Below are 18,797 nucleotides of genomic sequence, written 5' to 3' on the forward strand. Positions count from 1 at the left end.
TCCATTTTTGTACTGGCAGAAATCATGTATCCTTTATTTTTGCTGTTCCTGTTAAGGGTAAGGTTATGTACTGTAATGGCAAAAAATGCTTATAGAATCATTATTATTGTGCTTACATTTTGCTTTCATCTTTTCACATAGTAAATAAATTAATGATTAATTGAATCTGCTAGGGAAGATGAATTAGATCTCCTCTTAGGCTCTTATTGGCTGTTTTTTATTCAATGTACTTGAAATTTTTTCACACTATGCAGTCTATCTTTAAGAGAATCAAATATGCTTGAAACTATCTTGGAAATCTTGGCTAAATGTTGTGTAGTGTGCGCTAGGTTTTAAGGGACGCAACCATGTCTGGTCAGAGTAGGAGGTCTGTGTCAACAGTTATCGCCTACGTTTAGCATCATCATGAATGCTGTAGTTCATGCCAGTTCACACTCTGGATCCTGGTTTCATGACCGTCACATCTAGTGTTTATCTAATGCACAATTTTCCATCATTCTGTATAAGTGTAAGTCCTGTCACCCATGTGACCTTTCGACAAATTGCTAGTACAACTGCTCCTTATCCTAGGTATGCTAGTACCTTATGCTCCAAGTGCCTTTTTTTACAGTGGGGAAAAAAGTATTTAGTCAGCCATCAATTGTACTGTACAAGTTCTCCCACTTAAAAAGATAAGAGGCCTGTAATTTTTATTATGGGTATATAGCTATGAGAGACAAAAAAAAAAAAAAAAAAAAAAAAAGGAAAATCACATTGTAGGATTTTTATTGAATTAATTGGTAAATTCCTCAGTAAAATAAGTATTTGGTCACCTACTGTACAAACAAGCAAGATTTCTGGCTCTCACAGACCTGTAACTTCTTTAAGAGGCTTCTCTTTCCTCAACTCATTACCTGTATTAATGGCATCTGTTTGAACTCGTTATCAGTGTAAAAGTCACACTCCAAACTCCACTGTGGCCAAGACCGAAGAGCTATCAAAGGGCACCAGAAACAAAAATCTCAGAATCACACGGGGGGACCTAGTAAATGACCTGCAGAGAGCTGAGACCAAAGTAACAAAGGCTACCATCAGTAAAACACTGCGCCACCAGGGACTCAAATCCTGCAGTGCCAAACGTATCCCCCTGCCTAAGCTAGTACACGTCCAAGCCCGTCTGAAGTTTGCTAGAGAGCATTTGGATGATCCAGAAGAGGATTGGGAGAATGTCATATGGTCAGATAAAACCAAAATAGAACTTTGGATGCAACTCAGCATTCTTACTTCTCCAAACACAAAGAAAACCATACCTACTGTGAAGCATGGGGGTGGAAACATCATGCTTTGGGGCTGTTTTTCTGCAAAGGGACAAGGACGACTGATCTGTGAAAAGAAAAGAATGAATGGTGGGGCCATGTATCTTGAGATTTTAAGTAAAACCCTTCTGCCATCAGCAAGGGTATTGAAGATGAGACCTGGCTGGGTCTTTCAGCATGACAATGATTCCAAACACACCGCCCGGGCAATGAAGGAGTGGCTTCATAAAAACCATTTCAAGGTCCTGGAGTCGCCCGACCAGGCTCCAGATCTGAAACCCATAGAAAATCTTTGGAGGGAGTTGAAAGTCTGTGTTGTCCAGCGACAGCCCCAAAACATCACTGCTCTAGAGAAGATCTGCATGGAGGAACGGGCCAAAATACCAGCAACAGTGTGTGAAAACCTTGTGAAGACTTACAGAAAATGTTTGACCTCCGTCATTGCCAACAAAGGGTATATAACAAAGTATTGAGATGAAATTTTGTTATTGATCAAATACTTATTTTCCACAAATACATTCTGTAAAAATCCTACAATGTGATTCGCTGGATTTTTTTTTTCTTATTTTGTCTCTCATAGTTGAGGTCTCTATCATCTTTTTAAGTCGGAGAACTTGCACAATTGGTGGCTGACTAAATACTTTTTTGCTCCACTGTAAGTGTTGGAGGAGTTTCTTTAAAGCTTGTTGTTGACTAATTATAGGCAGAGTTCTATTTTAAAAAATATTTTGAGATCAATCCAGATACATCCCACTAAAATGTACATGGCACTGTAGTATATAACAGAGTGAGCTATTATGTATCAGTGTTTCTTTCTTTTTTTTTTCTTTTAATGATTGCACATGCCAAGAGTGTCATTTTTGTTAAACTCCCACACAAATACCAAAAGAACTCAAAAATTTCTGTGTTGAAATCAGATTGTGTTCTGTGTAATGCATGTAGAGCAGTATGTTTGTACAGTTGGTGTATAACACTTATCGTTCCCCCTGAACCCTGGACTCTGCTGTTGTGTACATTGCAACATACAGTAGCAATTTCTCCTAATGTTCCTTTTTTTCCCCTGATATGACTTAACTGTAAACGTAATACATGTCCTGAAGTTGGAGAAAGTCATCAGATGAGGATCATACAAAGATAGATGCATTTTAATATTACACAAAGATAACCCAAGTAAATTTAAATGATGATTTATTTTTATCAATGGAAAAACAGTGCAAATCATACCAGTCCCTATGTGAAAAAATAATCATGCCCTAAGCATAATAACAGGTCATGCACCCTTAACTGCAGTCAAGGATTTGCGAAATCTGGCAATGAGTCTTTGTAATGTTAGTTAAACAGTCTCAATAAAACCAGACCCACTTCCATCTCGGTCTAGCTAACAGGTTGGTTTCTATAAGTGCTAGCTGGCTAACTAGTACTGATAACAACAGTAGGGCAGCACTGGTTCCAGAAAAGAAAAAAAAGGGTCTGCTTGAAGATTGCACTGGTATATCAGGAATGAAAAATATTGTAGGTCCTGTTGGGTGTGAAAAAATGTATTAATGTTACTGTTTTCTTATGCATTAGCATGAATATATAAGGAGGTCTGTGGCTGTAACACTCAGCCACCGGAAACTGGCTATGAGCCACAACTTAATCATGTGCGTGCAGACATGCAGACTCCGGTGGAGACCGTCTTAATTTGAGCTTTGTTGCTTACAATATCCACACCACTTCCATATAATTGAGTTTTTTTTTTTTTGGTTAACAATTTCCTTAGCTTTGAATGAAAAAGAGATAGAAAGATGATTTTCACCCATTTCTCTTGCTATTTGTCTTGGTCCACCACTTTTTCTCTCTCTCTCTCTGTTCCTTCCAGAGGTTTCTTCACTTGTAGCTCAGACAGTGCTTTGAGGTAGGAAATAGACATAGAGTGTTTGTCCGTTGTCCTTCTTTTATGTCTGCGGTTAGGTCTATCCTTATCAAATTAAAATCTCCGAAAATCTCTCATTAATATTATTACAAATTTTATTGTGAGGCCATTTCAAGATGATTCATCACCCAGCCCTAAAAAACAACTATGACGATTTTTGTTAAATTCGAAAGGTTTAAAGGAATTGCTAGAACCAGTGCAGACTGGAAATAGCAGCAACACATCAGTGTATAGAGATAAGGTGTGTGTCACCACCTGGTCAAAAAGTCAGACAAAACCTGCTTTAAGCCCTTCTCAGGTTTGTTAGCATCCAGAGGTGTTTGCCATAAGAGCCGTCAGCTGCTTTCAACCTTTTTTAAACACACAGCAGTTTTAATTATGATATTGAGCACAGTTAAATATAAAAACACTGGTAGACTAAATCATGTTCTGCCAGAAAGGTTTGAAAAAGCACTGATGCATTGTGTCTTGGTCCATTCTTTAATCTCCTGCAGTAGTTTAAGAGAAGACACAGCTTTGAGCTTGTGCTCCTTCTCCCATGCAGGCCTTTGATAAAACTTGTATAATGCTAAGCAAAGAAACAGAGCAAAGAATTGAAAGTAAATGTATTTTCTTCTACATACATAAGAGTGAGAGAGTTTGTGTGTGTTTGTGTATGCGTTTGTGTGCGTGTGTCTGTTTGAGAGGGAGAGATAGAGAGAGAGTGTGTGTTTGTGTTTGCATGTGTGTGTGTTGGGGGGCGGGGGGCGGTGTAGTGTCTGTGTGTAAGGGGGACAGAGAGAGACTAACCTGTAACCAGCTGTAGCATGTCCTTTTGATGAGTGGAGAGACATGTAACCTCTGACTGTGTGTGTGTTAGTGTTTTCCATCTGGCCATTTACATGGTGATTAATAAGCCTTTTTACTGAGATCACAGGCTTTTCTCCATCTTAATTGCATCTAAATGCCATCTGATGTTAGAGAGAGAGAGAGAGAGAGAGAGAGATCTGAATTAGGCAAGCAATTTGGAAGAACAGAACAGTAGAAGAGCATGTCCCACTTTCTGATGTCCTTCACTAAATATCTCCAGCATATAGGCATTTCTAAACCATTTTCCCCTTTCTGTTATTGTCTTGCACCTGCAGGGAGACTGATGAAGAATCAGAATAGTTTCATTAAACATTAATCTGCAAAACTCCCAAATGTCTCACTTTATAAACAAACTTGGTTATAAAAACTTTTTTTGACACTTTTTCCAAACCACTAAGCACCAAGCCAGCCTAAAAGAAGCCTTTTCGCTGACACACTATGTTAAAGCATTCTGTATAAACATTTTGCTGTCTGGCTGGCATCAAGTCATGTCCAAAATGAAGGTTTCCACGGAATTCTGCCTTGGGGTTACCTCATCTAACTGATTCTTAAAAGCAGAATAAATTTATTTCTTGTTATATTACATATTTCATAACTCTCAGACTCAGAGCAGTGTGTGCATGGATACCCTGATCAGTTATTAACATTAACACCACTGCCAGGTGAAATGAATTACACTGATTTTCAATTATACCATTAAAATAAATGGTAAATATACCATTATACAACAGTTAGTTCTGACCAAACAATCTGATTTGACATAAGGCATTCTACGAGTGGTGATAATGGAGCATAACAGCACTGGGACATTTAACTATATGCATCACTCTATGTTCTAAAAATCATTAATCACACTGTCGGTCGAAGCATGGGCGAAAGTGGGTCAGTACACTCCGTACTGTAGTGGTGAGGAAAGAGCAGCTACCTGCATATACAGTACTCACATTCATAACTGGTCAAAAAACACCTTCAGCAAGAAAACACATCTGATATTGTTATGTAATCTTGAAGAACAATTTCTCTCCTTACTAATTGCTTCTAAGTCATTCTGGATTGTCTCTGAAATGTTTGTTTTGTTTTATTTATGCCTAAGGTGAGCCACAAAACTATTTTTTAAAACAAATCACAAACCCCTCTCTAACCCCTAACCAAGGGCACTACCTAGTGTGTGGAATGAGTGATTGTACACCCTACAAAGCACACTAGCTTTGCATTTGACCCTATTTGCGATTTAACCCTGGAATCAACACAGTTAACACAGCTGATATTTAAAGCAGAATAAATTGAAATATATAGAGAAATTATTAAGATTGTTCACCACCTTATGGTTTATTCTCCTCACCTTTTGGCTGCATAGTACTGCCAGTCACGATTAGTTACATCCACCAGTCGCAGAAGGATACAGGTATGTAGTGGTGGAGCAAAATAACTGGTTAAATGAACAAATCAATCATAATCTGTTGATAAATGGTGTTTGGAGCGGTTGTATAAAAGCAATATCACACTCGAAGTTGTGCTGTTTTGCTGGATATCAAGTCTGAAATGCCTCTGGTACTCGGCCACTTTGATTTCCTGAAATCATGTCTCAAACTGTTCCTCCCTGGTCCCTTTGTAGTAGAAATATTGCTAGAGCAAGTCAGCAAATGCATCTGCCTTTAGTTTTTAATACACCCACACTCGGGTCGACTGATGTAGTTGATGACTTTGGAATTTGCTCAGGACCTCAATACATTAGGTGGAAGCATACTATTAAAATATGCAATTAATCTATAAACTTAAAATAAAGAAATAGAGCAGCTTCTGTTATAATTCTATTAAGAACATCTGCCACTTGCACTACTGTGTCTGTCCTTGCACTAGCATTGACTAATAATTCATATTCGCAAGTAGTTTAACAATTAGACATTTGAGAGGATGTCTTTGTTTCTGAGCTTCTTATGTTTTTCTGTGGCTGCAGTTTCTCAAATATTCTACGGCAATCTGTGATTAGAAAAAAAACCTAGGTATGTCTAATTTTAAAATTATTCTCACAACCTTTAGCTTTCGCAATTGTATGGAATGTTTCTTCACAGAAAATGGTCAGACCTTTCTGCTTTTACAGAAATACTGTATATGACATTAAAGGCACCAACCACATCTCCTTTTATGGAACAAAGCATCAAGGCTATCTTTGACACTTTCCTTAGCATAAAAAGTAGTAGTACAAAATGTCTTGTTTTATTTTAATCCAATGAATATGACCTGCTCCAGGGGCTCCGTACCTTTTATTCCTGAGTTTTTGCCTTGGAAAATAGGAGGACACCTTTGGAGAGCCAATCAGATTGCCACATTCAAGGTTCTGTCAGCATGTAGCCAGAAAAGTGTCCTTGATTAGGGCATTGGAAGCTGAGACTAGGTTAAGAGATACTTACTTTTGTCTAGTACTTCCATGCTTGCAGAAAACTGTAATTGATGTTGAATAGATTTTTAGATTGTTGGAACCTTATTTATAAATTGCCTTTAAGGTTTTCACAGGAGCTCCATATTTATTTATTTATTTATTTATTGGGGGTAAAATATGTAAGGGTTAACCATCCTTTCCATATTTTCCAACTGAGACTGTTCTTCATTTAAGATTTTGTCACATTCCGTAATTTCCAATAGGCATAAGCTTACATTTTTATTATTACTTATTATATTACTATTATGAAATTATTATTGCCTGTCTTTCTCTGGCCAATTACAAAAAATGAAAAATCACAGTTCCCCGAATGGGAAAAATCAATATCACACATCAAGTCTTAAGCAATTCAGTGTTAAGCAAAACAAGCAATAGCACCATTCCACATCGCTGCATTTTACTGCACTGCCTTAATACAAATCCACCCTTTCATTCGCTGAGGAGACATTGCTCTGCTTTTGATGCTGATGAGCTTACCTCTTATTCACACACACTTCATGAAAAGAAAAAAAAAGTAGGCACTTTGGTGAGAGATGGGATAAGCGCATCAAATTTAACAAGGCAAATATTTATATAGCTGATGAGCTCTGTTCAGCCATCTCCTTCTGCTTTACAAGCCTCATCGGGCCCAGCATGTCCTTCATATGAAAACAACTATTACACAGAGGAAAAAGGGGAGGGAGAGAAAGAACATGCATACTCACACACACAGATTCTATTGGACGCAGGAAGAGAGAGAAAGCAGGCAAATAGTGGAACTCAGAGTAATAGGGAAAGTTTCACACATTGTGGAGGAAACTAAAATGTAGGAGGATGGTGTTAAAAAAAAAAAGAAATGGTGCACACTCGGTGAGGGAGTAAACACAGAGAGAGTTTTACAGACAGTATTGTACAGATATCACCCAACCAGACAGTGAAAAGACGGCTATGTTTCTGTCTCTGTGTGTTACAGTACCCTGAAGAAGAAAGAGCTTTAGGTAGATAGAGAAAGACAGAGAGAGAGAGAGAGAGAGAGAGAGAGATTGAGCTGCACATAGACAGTGACTGTGAAGCTGAGCTTGGAGGAACAAGAGACACCAATATGAAGTATCTGACCAGAAGAGAAACTAGCTACAGTACCTACTGTATGTTCAGGGGTTTCCTTCCTCTCTGTCTGTCCTATAGTGTGTGTATGCTTGTGTGTGCATGCGCACGTGTGTGTTCTATTAATAATACCTGTCCTAAATGTGTCTGGATTCCTATGCCCTGCGGTGTGTACCGAAGCCTCGTTTCTTTTTCTCGCTCTGTCATTATTTATGCGCTCTCCAGTCTTATGTTTATCCTGCGTTTTAATTGTGCTCCGAGGAAGGACGGCAGCAGCGCGGCACTCAATATAAAGCGCTAACATTTAACGACCCCTGCGGAGACAAACAAAAACAGATCGTTGACTCTTCAAACAGATTCGGAGGGGCTGACCTACCGGGGAGTTAGTCATCTCCCTGAGGCAGCAAGACCCTCAAGGTCAAACTGGTTTACGTCCCATGAACCCTAACTGATTGGTGGACACACTCTTGTAATAGGGTTTTGATAATGCCTATTAGCTAACATAGCTGTTTAAGACAAGCATGTCTTATTAAATTTGCTAACATATTTGATCAATCTGAGTTAAAGTTACTTTGGTAATAAATTGAATTTACTGAATTGTCTACTATTGCCTGACAAGCCAAGTCAATTCAGGTGTTGTATTGATAGGTTGGTGCTGCTGAACAGGCCTTCTAAAAGTCAGAAAAATTTATTTCTCAAAGGTGGTGAAGCATTTTAGAAAAGTCAGTCTCAAAACCACAAATTGTCGATATGTGCCATTGACTAACACATTAACCAGGAGGGACTGTTGTGCAAAAAGGGTGGAGACTAGTGGAAGATTGATTCTGCTCTCATCGAACAAGTTTATCTAATCAGTGCTGTGTTGGAAAATAGCATTTCCAGACCTACTATAGCTATTAGTCTTCTTTTCCCATGGAGGTGGTCTTTCAAAACCGAACCGGTTTTTACATGTAAATTACGTTTCGCACCTCATTGGGGGAAGAGATGGCGAGAAGAGATGGGGTCAAGAGCATACTAAAACTCAGCGATTATTTCGGATTCAGCTAAATAATTTGTTGACGGGGGGGTATTTTTGAGCACAAAAATTTACACGTTTTATTTTGAACTTACAATATTAGTCAAAAAATATATTACCATAGGAGCACGGCTCTGGAGCCTCAGCAGAGACATGAAAGACTCGCACTTTCACTTAAGAAAAGGCGCAGCCTTTTGATCAAAAGGATGATAAACGCATGCGATTTATCGATAAAAATGCACACCCCCAGAATTACATCAAACAAATATATAGGCTACTCGCTTGATAAACGTTGGCTTTTCCAACACGCCATAGGGAGAATTAATATAGAGAAAGCATAATACGACTGTCCATGCAGTAAATAAAAATTAAAGTATCAAATCCAACTATTAAGTCTGATTTAATTGCTATCATTAATCTCTTTTATCTTTTAAATCTATTTTAGGCAGAGATGTCCGCTCTGTCTTCTTAATTGAATAAAATAATTTTATTATAAGAACTTTATCGACCAAATTTCTCATTCACTGCTGAAGTAGTTAAATATGCTTACAGTATACTGTACTGTAGATATGTAGGTTACATTTTAAAAGTACAATCGCAAGTAAATTACAAACTGCATGTAATTTGCAACCAATCTGAAGCGCTGCTATTTTACTGTTATAACTCTAAATAGCTTTTGTTTTTTGTCACATTTTCACAATAAAACCTCACAATATAAAGTTATGATATTGAAAACTGAAAATATTACAGTAAATAAAATTTCCACACGTTTACTTTGTTTGTTTTAATCTGCGCCTGAGAACTGCCACCTGAAACATGACTGAAATCTCTCTTGAAATCTCGCGCACTGCCGCGAGTCGCCATGAGATTCATGTCCATTTGACCCAGACTTTTTATTGCCCCATCTGTACATGTATATATAGTTTTTTATTTAACTAAATGATTGTAATGACACATAGTTGATTAAACAGTTTTAAGTAGTGTAACTTCTAACCGTTTATTTCTTATTGGCTAGGGATGCACAGATCATAATATTCTGTGCCAATACTTTTTATAATAATAATCCAACCAATAGTCAATGCTGATTCCATTTTCTTATTTATTTCCCCTTTGTGCCAGGGACACAAAGAAATCTTAACTCTTAACTGTTTCAAAACCTTTTTTACCCTGTTATATAGCTATTTACTTAAAGGGGAAGGATCTCCTAGTACTCACATAGACCAATAAAAATATTTTTGTAAAACATAAATAAAATATAATCCACTGTAAACCCAATTAGAAGAATTTAATATTAAGTTATTAGTATTTTTTAATGTAATAATTCTACAAACTCTGTATCACTGATCTACAAGGGGCAATCAAGTCAAACCAGAACTTGTGATGAAATTTCTCATGAATAAAGGTGTGAAACTGATGAGTAATTATTTAAGACACAACCACAAGACGGTAATTATTCTCTTAGCTGCAGTGAAACATTTGAATGGTGCAAACATTTGGAAAAAAAAGCCATATATCCGTGAATGAGGATCTCAGCCAAGGTGGCTTGGAGCACACTGCAGTCATTTTCATGAACATTCAGAGAGTGAAAAGCCTGATCTTTCAGAAATCTATGGCAAAATTTTTGCCAACTTATAAAGGAAACCAAGGGGGTGTGGGGGGTTGTTGGAGGGGTGGTGGATTGTCCAGAGATTAAATAAACTGGCCTAAGAAGTGGTAGCTAATGTAACTCCGACATAGGACTGTTAATTGATCTACTAGTTAAATGCACTAATACAAAATTACTAAAATGAGTGCATGATTTAAAATTTGTTATTTGGTTTATGTTGCACTGCATATTTTCATCTGTTACCAAAAATATTTTTTCATTTATTCAGTTAGGTTTAATAGATGATCAGAAAATATCGGCAGATGATATGTATTTTTTCAGGCAGCTGGACTGGAAATTAATGATAACACACACTATTGACTATTACATGAACGAACTACATGAGTATTATTAGTCTTTTTTTACTTTTCTTTGTGGGCAGTTGAAAGTAGTCTTTGTCCACTATTTTTAGGAACGTGTATGCCAAACAGCTATGAATGAAGAAATTGTTATGCTGGACACGTAGTCTGTTTGTACTGGGTGCCCTTGTTAGTGATTTGCCCAACTCATGTCCACTTTCACCTATTACAACATATTACACTGCCTTGATTGATTGACCTTACATTGTACTGAACAAACTGTGATTGTTCAGTTCTTTTTAAACTTTATTTCTTACGCTTTTTAGAAGCACTTCTTGTGAATTAAAGTCTTGGAGCTACACAGGGAATGTTGTAAAAAAAAAAAAAAAAAAAACGAATAGTGAGAAAATCTGTGTAAATAATTTCATTAAGCTATTCTATTAAGTCAAGTGGATTAGTGTGTTAACTGTTAATCAATATATACTTACTTTAACATTCTTACAGTACTCTGATGATCAAATCCATCTCAGAAGATTCACAGAGCAGAGCACTATGGATTAAAAATGTAGAAAGAATATTTATTCATTAGCTGTTCATATGAGACTAAATAGTAACAGTACATAATTAACTTTATTGAATGTACTTTACTTTACTTTGTAAATTACTAAGTTAAGTTGTTTTTGAAGTTGTTATACACCCCCACATAACACACACACACACACATATTTTTTTTTTGGTGGATGAAAAAGAGATGAGAAAGCAGAACGTCTGCATTTATTTCCTGATATTTACATCAAAATTTGCATGTGTTAAACAATTTAAAGCATCCCACCTTTTGTTAGAACCCACACTTTATCCAGGTAATTAAAAATATAGTAAAATGTCACAGCAATGCCAAAAATGTTGGTTGTTTCCCAGGTGTGTTAAAAATGTGTGTTAAAAAAGGCATGCGGTTTAAAAGAATAAATCAACATAAACTCCAGAGAGCTGTCTATGGGAGAAAAGCTATTTATTTTTAGTGCCTAATGGGAGGAAAATCAGTAAGATTCCTTGCACAATTTATTAGACTTTGACAATACAACAATATGGAATGTCATGAAAAAGAAAGCAGTCACTGGACAACCAAAACCCAGACATCAAATAGTTTGGCTAAGGAAAAAAATGCAGTTGATGACACATAAATTGAGAGAGCTGTGAAGAAAAAGCCAAAGATGACAGTCAGGACCATCATCAACAACCTCCAGAGGGAAAGTTATAAAAATTCACTGTTCAAAGATGATTTTAAGAGCAGAAATACAATACAGATGCCATATTATAAGATGCAACCCACTCATTAGCAATAAGAATCAAAAGGCTAGATTAGTAAGAAGTATAGAGATGAGCCACAAAATTTCTGGAACAAAGATTAATGTATACCAAAGTGATGGAAATGTCTGGAGAAAGAAGTTGTAACCAAATATTAAATGATGTTTACGTGAAGACTATCTTCTCCAGTGCTTATGCCTAAAACTTGAAAGGTCTGTCTCCAAGGTGCCATGTTCTGTTTGACACCTCCAGATGTAAATATAAGGAACTAGACCCTAAAATTCTGATCCTTATGTCTGCTGAAAAATAATAATAATTGGCCTCGTCAACTATATATTATCTATTAGGCGTTGTATGTGTTAGGAGTTTGGCCCAGATGTACTGTTTTTGACTGTGTAGCTTGTGTGTCAGGTTTACAGAAGCAGACACACTGGTAATGGGTGACGTAACGTACGGAGCCTGCTGTGTCGACGACTTCACCGCCCGAGCTCTTGGTGCTGACTTTATGGTGCACTATGGACACAGCTGTCTGAGTGAGTCTTTTACAGCCTGTTACCTTTATATTAAATAAATTTAAAGACTTTAAACTTGTATTTTAGTAACTTTATAATTTGAAAGTCACACTTAAAGTGAAACTATGACAAACCCAAATGTGTAATTTAAACAACTTTTGAGAATTAAGTGCTTTGTATCATGTTAAGATTGATAGAGAAAAATTACTTTAAAAATCTAATTCATATTTTACTTACCTAAAGGATAATACCTGAAATGCGCCATCAAATATTAAACTTTAATTTGGTTTAAATCAGTGGGAAAAAGTAAAATATTGTAGTTCATCAAAGTAAAGTCTCTGATATAACTTATAAAGCACAAAAACGAGCTAATAATTACATATTCGGGAAAAATCACTAAGGCTCAAAAGTGATGTGGTCTCCAAATATTTAAAGCACTTTTTGTAAGTCGCTCTGAATAAGAGCATCTGCCAAATGCCTGAATGTAAATATTAAATGGAAAATTAACATTAACACCAGGTTCAAGTTATATTCAACATATCAACTTTAAATTAATTTGCAAATATACCTCTATTAATTTTTTTTTCATTAATTATAAACCTTTTTTTTTTTTTTTTACTCTTGTTGGTGTGTTGCTGCTGCCCAGTCTGATTAATGCAGTGCATTTAAATATTCCTTAGAGCAATAAGCAGTGCTGAAGCTGGGTATTCTGTCAATTATAAAAATCCATATTGTGACAAAATATTCAGTAACTCAGTCATCATACCCTTTCTTAAAATATTGATATGTCAGTGGTTTATCTCAATATAGTTCTGAATAAAATGCATTAGGATAGTTGCAGACAAAAGTTAAAATATGATATTTTATACAGTGTATATATATATATATATATATATATATATATATATATATATATATATATATATTGAATGACATTCCTCTTTTTTTTTTGGTGATCATCTTTTGTAAGTATTGCTAAGGGAAATGATCATGGTCACATAGCAATAACGGCTTGTTGTTAGCAAGTCCAAATAATGTCATATTGTACAGTATATGTATGATATTATTCCAGCCTGGAAAAATCCCTGAAATCATGTGTTTGTCTATTGCATATATTCAATAGTTCAAGCATTTTAAAGTCTGGTCATCCCCAAAAGTGAAGAAAACCTCCTGTTGCAAATTCCATTCCACTGAATACACAAACACAGTGAGTGTCTGAAAGCAACTGTTTATTACTTTCATTTGAATTAAATTTGCACACAATAAAAAAAAAAAAGAAAAATCATACTGATCACCTATATTTATTTTGCTTATGCATTTGTTACATAATTATTAATAATTACTTAGAATAATAATTACCCACCGAGCACAGAACATGGAATCCCACATTTATACCCAATAGAAATTCAGAAACAGAAAAATAATTGCATGTTGGTAGCTCACTTTTGTAAATGCTTGTTTATACATTACTAGTAAAAAATTTGGACGCGCTTTTCTAATTCCATGGTCTGTCGTATTTTTTTTTTCTTTCTCTATTGCAAAAGAATGCTGAAGGCATAATATAAGAATAATCTTCTTTGAACAGTCGATATTGAGATGTTTCTGCTACATATTCTCTGTAAAGTCTCATAACGGCTCTGAAGTCCTGTTAATTGGTGATTTCTGAGGCTGGTAACTCTAAATGAACAACTTCTCTGTAGCAGAGGTAAGTTTTGATCTTGATTTCCTTGGATGGTCTTTATGAGAGCCAGTTTCATCATGGTGCTTGATCATAAATGCACTTGACAATTCTGTTCTTGCAAGAACTATTCCAGAACAGCTGATCTTCATGTCTTAAAATAACTTACTGTTCTATTTTCTTGTCGCGTCCAAACATATGACTGGTGCTGTATATACACAGATCACCCATCATTTTAAAACCATTAATATAAAACACATTTTGTTTTTAGGTTTCCCTTGTGCCACTGGGGTGGCTCTGGCCCTTCGGGCAGTGGCCACAGACGCAGCAGGCTTGTTAATAGCCGGTGTTGACATTTTACTTTTTTAACACTTTTATAATAAGATGGGCTTTTCCCAGTTTGGTAATTTGGGTGTAACAAAAGCATTTTTACAACAATATTTTTATCTTTATTGGAACATAACCTCATCAATAAAATCGAGGTGCATCTGCATTATGAAAATTGTCCTAGCACTCAGTCAGTGCAGTGTGAAAAAACACATATGGAATTCTGAGACATAGCAAAATAAGCTAAAACATTTTCTATCTAACATTTATGTAATATTAGGAGTCTGTTTTAGCCAAATGCTAAGTAATTTGGGGTTTGGGGTTTTGATGTTGCAGCTCCTCTAGTGTCTGTAAATATCCCAACTCTGTCCAGCTGAAGCCAGCCATGAAGTCAGTGTGTCAAGAAGTGTGAGCTTCATAGATTTAGTTGTATAAGTGCTAAGCAAAGCCGTCTTCAATAGCTCAGCATGGAAACTATTCAGCGTGCGGCATATGACTGATAGCGGACCTTTCTAAGACCCCTGCTGCACATTAACCCAGTGGATCAATGGAGGACGTGCATTAAGCTTGTCCTTTGCAAAGCGCCTGCCTGGAGGAGCCTGGGTCCATGCCTCCCACCGCCAGTCTGCTGGCCCACATACAGTAGGAAGGAAATGCTAAATCAATACAGCCAATATATCTCAAGAGCAATCCCTCCTCTCCTAAATATCAACACTCACCAGTAGAATATTAATGCCACACCTGTAGCTTAAAGCCGAGGGTCAGCGTAGTCTGCGCACACACGCCAGACACTTGAGATTATTAGCTAATTATCTGATATTGAGTGGTTGATCATCTTCGCTGGAAGAGCTATAGATGAAATGCAGTTTAACAACGGCTTAATATCCAGTAAATTAGTTTTGTTAAAATAATTAAAATTGACAGAAGATGTATTCTCATTAGGACTGTCAGAACACAATTTACACACTCATTCAGATGTACATTATATTAACTTGCAAATGCCAGTGTTTTAGGCCACAGAGTTATGATGTTATCTGGCACAATCGTTGCACTTTTTGTAGCTTTATTCATACAGTGCTAACCAATAAAAAGCCTAGATACTAGTCATACTAGAGTCTGCATGACTCTCGGTGCTCATTTCTTTTCTTATACATTACACTGTCTGATGTTCTGCTTGAAATATATATTATATTCGCTTGAAGTTGCTGGTTAGCTCTTAGTGGTAAGAGTGTTAGGAGTGTTCCTGTGCCTCATTCTTTGTGGCAGAACTTACCAAATGTTTTGAACATTGATTTGCAAATCTGGTCCATGCTGACATGATTGCATCACACATTTACTGAAGATTAGTCAGCTATATATGCTACAAGTATATCATGCTACAAGTCTTTCTTTCCACCACATCCCAAAAAATCTCTACTGGATTTAGATCTGACGACTGGCAAGGTTCCTAAAGTACACTGAACTTATGGCCATGTTCATAGAGCCAGTTTAAGGCGATTTGTGCTTTGTGACATGACACTTTTACAAATCATCATGCTGAAAATAGCCATTAGGAGGTTGTGACTATGAGAGGATGCATTTATGCCGTCAATAACAATACTCTGTGTGCTGAATTCAGTGCTGAATCCCTATTAAGGCGCACAACATGTGCCAAGAAAACATTCCCACATAATTTCACCACCAGCAGCCTGTTCTCTTGACATAAGGCAGATCTCGTAACATGTACTGTATTCTGTTTATTGTTGCCAAGTTCTGGATCCTGCAAACTATAAGTCACAGCAGAACTCAAGATTCATCAGACCAGACACTGTTTTTCTTTAGAACATTGCTTTTTAATGCTTTGCACTTTCGGAGATGCTTTTCTCCTCACAGTGGTTGTAGAGAGTCATTGATTTACTCTACTGTAGCCTTCCTGCTAACTTAAACCAGTCTGCTATTCTCCTCAAACCTTTCACATTAACAAGGTTTCACCCTGTCATTCACTAGATGTTTGTTTGTTTTCCACATAATTCTCCGATGAAATCAGTAAAATCACATTTTTGGGGATTAACCTTACTAACATAAAAATAGTTTAGAGATCGTTTAAAGATAACAAAAAAACATAAATAAAAGCATCCATGAGCAGCCCAAGCACCTGCCCCATCGCCGCCCGGGTGCACCGCACAACCTGTGCACCTGTTGAGCATGTTAAAAAGCTAATGTGACTCAGCATAAGTCAGGACGCCATAAGCCATTTTTCGGTATAAGTTTAAAGCATTATTATGGCTTTCTGGTGTGCCCGGGTGGCGATTGACCATTTGAGATGGCAAAAATTCCTTCCCAGTTTTGCATTCTCAATGTTTTGGAATCATACAGCATGAGCCGGGTTTGGTGGCGATCGTATAAATCCTTTAGTAGGAGTATATCAAAAACTGCATGCCTTTTGCAAATGGTCCAAAATGTCTAACTTTCTGTGGAGTTAAACTTATGATATGTATTGGAAAACTTGTTCAGCTGAATGAGATGTAGAAGAGTACCAAGTTTTACATGTACATGTGCAAGTGTATATGAGCTATGGGACAAATTCTCTTGTGAAGGCTCTGAGGGGCCCAGGCTAGCAGGCGTTCTATTTCAGGCAGCAAATTCCAACCTGTTTTATGAGTTTTTGAGCATGTTAAGACTAAAAGGCCCAAATGATTTAATTTTTAAAAAATAATTAGAAAACGAGTGGGCCTTTGCACATAATGGCATCACCACTATTAAAACATCAGCATTATCAGGGCTCTTTAAAGAAAATGAACTTTAAAAATGCTAAATTATGTTTAGCATGGTTTTATTTTATCAATTACCACATACTGTATAGAAGCATGTAAACACGATGCAACACGATGAGCATCAAATGTAACCCTGTCGAACACCAGTGGCATGTGAAAATCCGTATGGCCTGACTGAGACCCCGACCTTTTGCTGTCTCCTCCATACACACTGCTTTTTTTTTACCTCATGCTGTTATCCTTTATTTTTACTGATTTTATGAGGATGCTCACTCAAGCCTGCGGTAGCAGTTATGCATGAGCAAGTAGGGCAAGAGGAACAGGAGGAGTGAGGATTCATGGTGCTTGTTGACAGAGACTGTAATTGCACTGATAAAGAGACTCTGTACTCCAGTCCTAATTGGCTAAAAGCATGAGTCGGTTGTACTTAAGCCACACATTTTTCTTCTTTTCAGTTTAATTTGATTTTCTAGGTGTAAAATGTTGCTAAGTTTTCTGGCTGTCGCAGGTTAACACTTTGTTTCAGACCTGTGTATAAATGAATGTCATGATTTTATTTTATTCTGTATACAATTCAATTCAGTTCAATTATATTTGTATAGTGCTTTTAACAATTGTCATTGTCGCAAAGCAACTTTACACAAGCAAAAGAAATTATGGATGTTTGTGTAAAATGTGTATGAATCAAAAGGATTAGATTGCTCCTGATAAGCAAGCTGAGGGTGATAAGGAAAAGCTCCCTGAGATGGCAATAGAATGAAACCTTGAGAAGAGACTCAACAGCGATCCCATCTTCATTTGGGTGATAACTGATAGCAGGAATTGATCTGCAGTCATACTGTGTTAGGAGGCTGGAAGTTCAATAATACAGTTGATGTCTTTACGTTAATATGAAGTCCAGTTCGTTGTTGGAGGCTCAGGTAGTCTGTAGGAAATTCCAGTCCTAAACTATCGAGAGTCCTCAGAGATCAGTTGTTGGCATCAGCTGAGGCCAGGACCGTCTTGATGGTAAAGTGGAAACGTCCCCAGTCACCACACGCATCCTAAACAGACTACACCAGGCATCTATGCGACGAGATCTCTAACGAGAAGCGGGACACCAGGACGAGTCAGACAGAGGGCAGAGGGGGTCTGGATCACTGGTGGCATGTGTAGCTCAACAGGTAGAAAGAGAGAAGATAGGACAGAAAAGAAGGAGAGATAACAGTTAGGTATGGTCACAGTCACACAATGTATAATGTCAATGTATATGTACATTAGTGCAGAGTGCAATCAGGGACTCCGGCAGAACCTAACTATTAGAACTAAATAAAAGGGAGAGCCAGAAGAAAACACCAGACATGAGGGCTTCCTGAGATGTAAAGCAACTAATCAGTTCACCGTCAACAAACCTGAGTGATCAATGAGAAACATTCCATGAGTCCCCCAGATCTGCACCTTTACCTATACATTTTCTTGTGCAGTATATTAAAATATTTATAATTTAATATTTTTTTTCCTCTGATGTCATTGCATTTTCTCTTTTATCCTTTTCTTTAATAACAGTGCTTTAATATCTTTGACCTCCCATCTTTCACCTCAGCTCTATTGTGTTGTAAAGAGCTATTTAATGCTCAGTTCTGATTGGTCAGACCAAATCCCAGATTTGTCTTGCATTATCATATCTATGCTTACACATAAG

General features: G+C 36.9%; 1 protein-coding gene across 1 annotated transcript in view; it reads left to right on the forward strand.

The window, feature by feature from the left end:
* Positions 1 to 18,797, forward strand: part of dph1 (diphthamide biosynthesis 1) — a 127,533-nt gene that overhangs the window by 79,866 nt on the left and 28,870 nt on the right. The window contains exon 4 of the mRNA XM_053507718.1: positions 12,258 to 12,379. Coding sequence (XP_053363693.1) covers positions 12,258 to 12,379 — 122 coding nt within the window. The remainder of the gene's footprint in view (positions 1 to 12,257; positions 12,380 to 18,797) is intronic.

This window comes from Clarias gariepinus, chromosome 11 (genome assembly GCF_024256425.1).
Source record: "Clarias gariepinus isolate MV-2021 ecotype Netherlands chromosome 11, CGAR_prim_01v2, whole genome shotgun sequence".
Classification (NCBI taxonomy): domain Eukaryota; kingdom Metazoa; phylum Chordata; class Actinopteri; order Siluriformes; family Clariidae; genus Clarias; species Clarias gariepinus.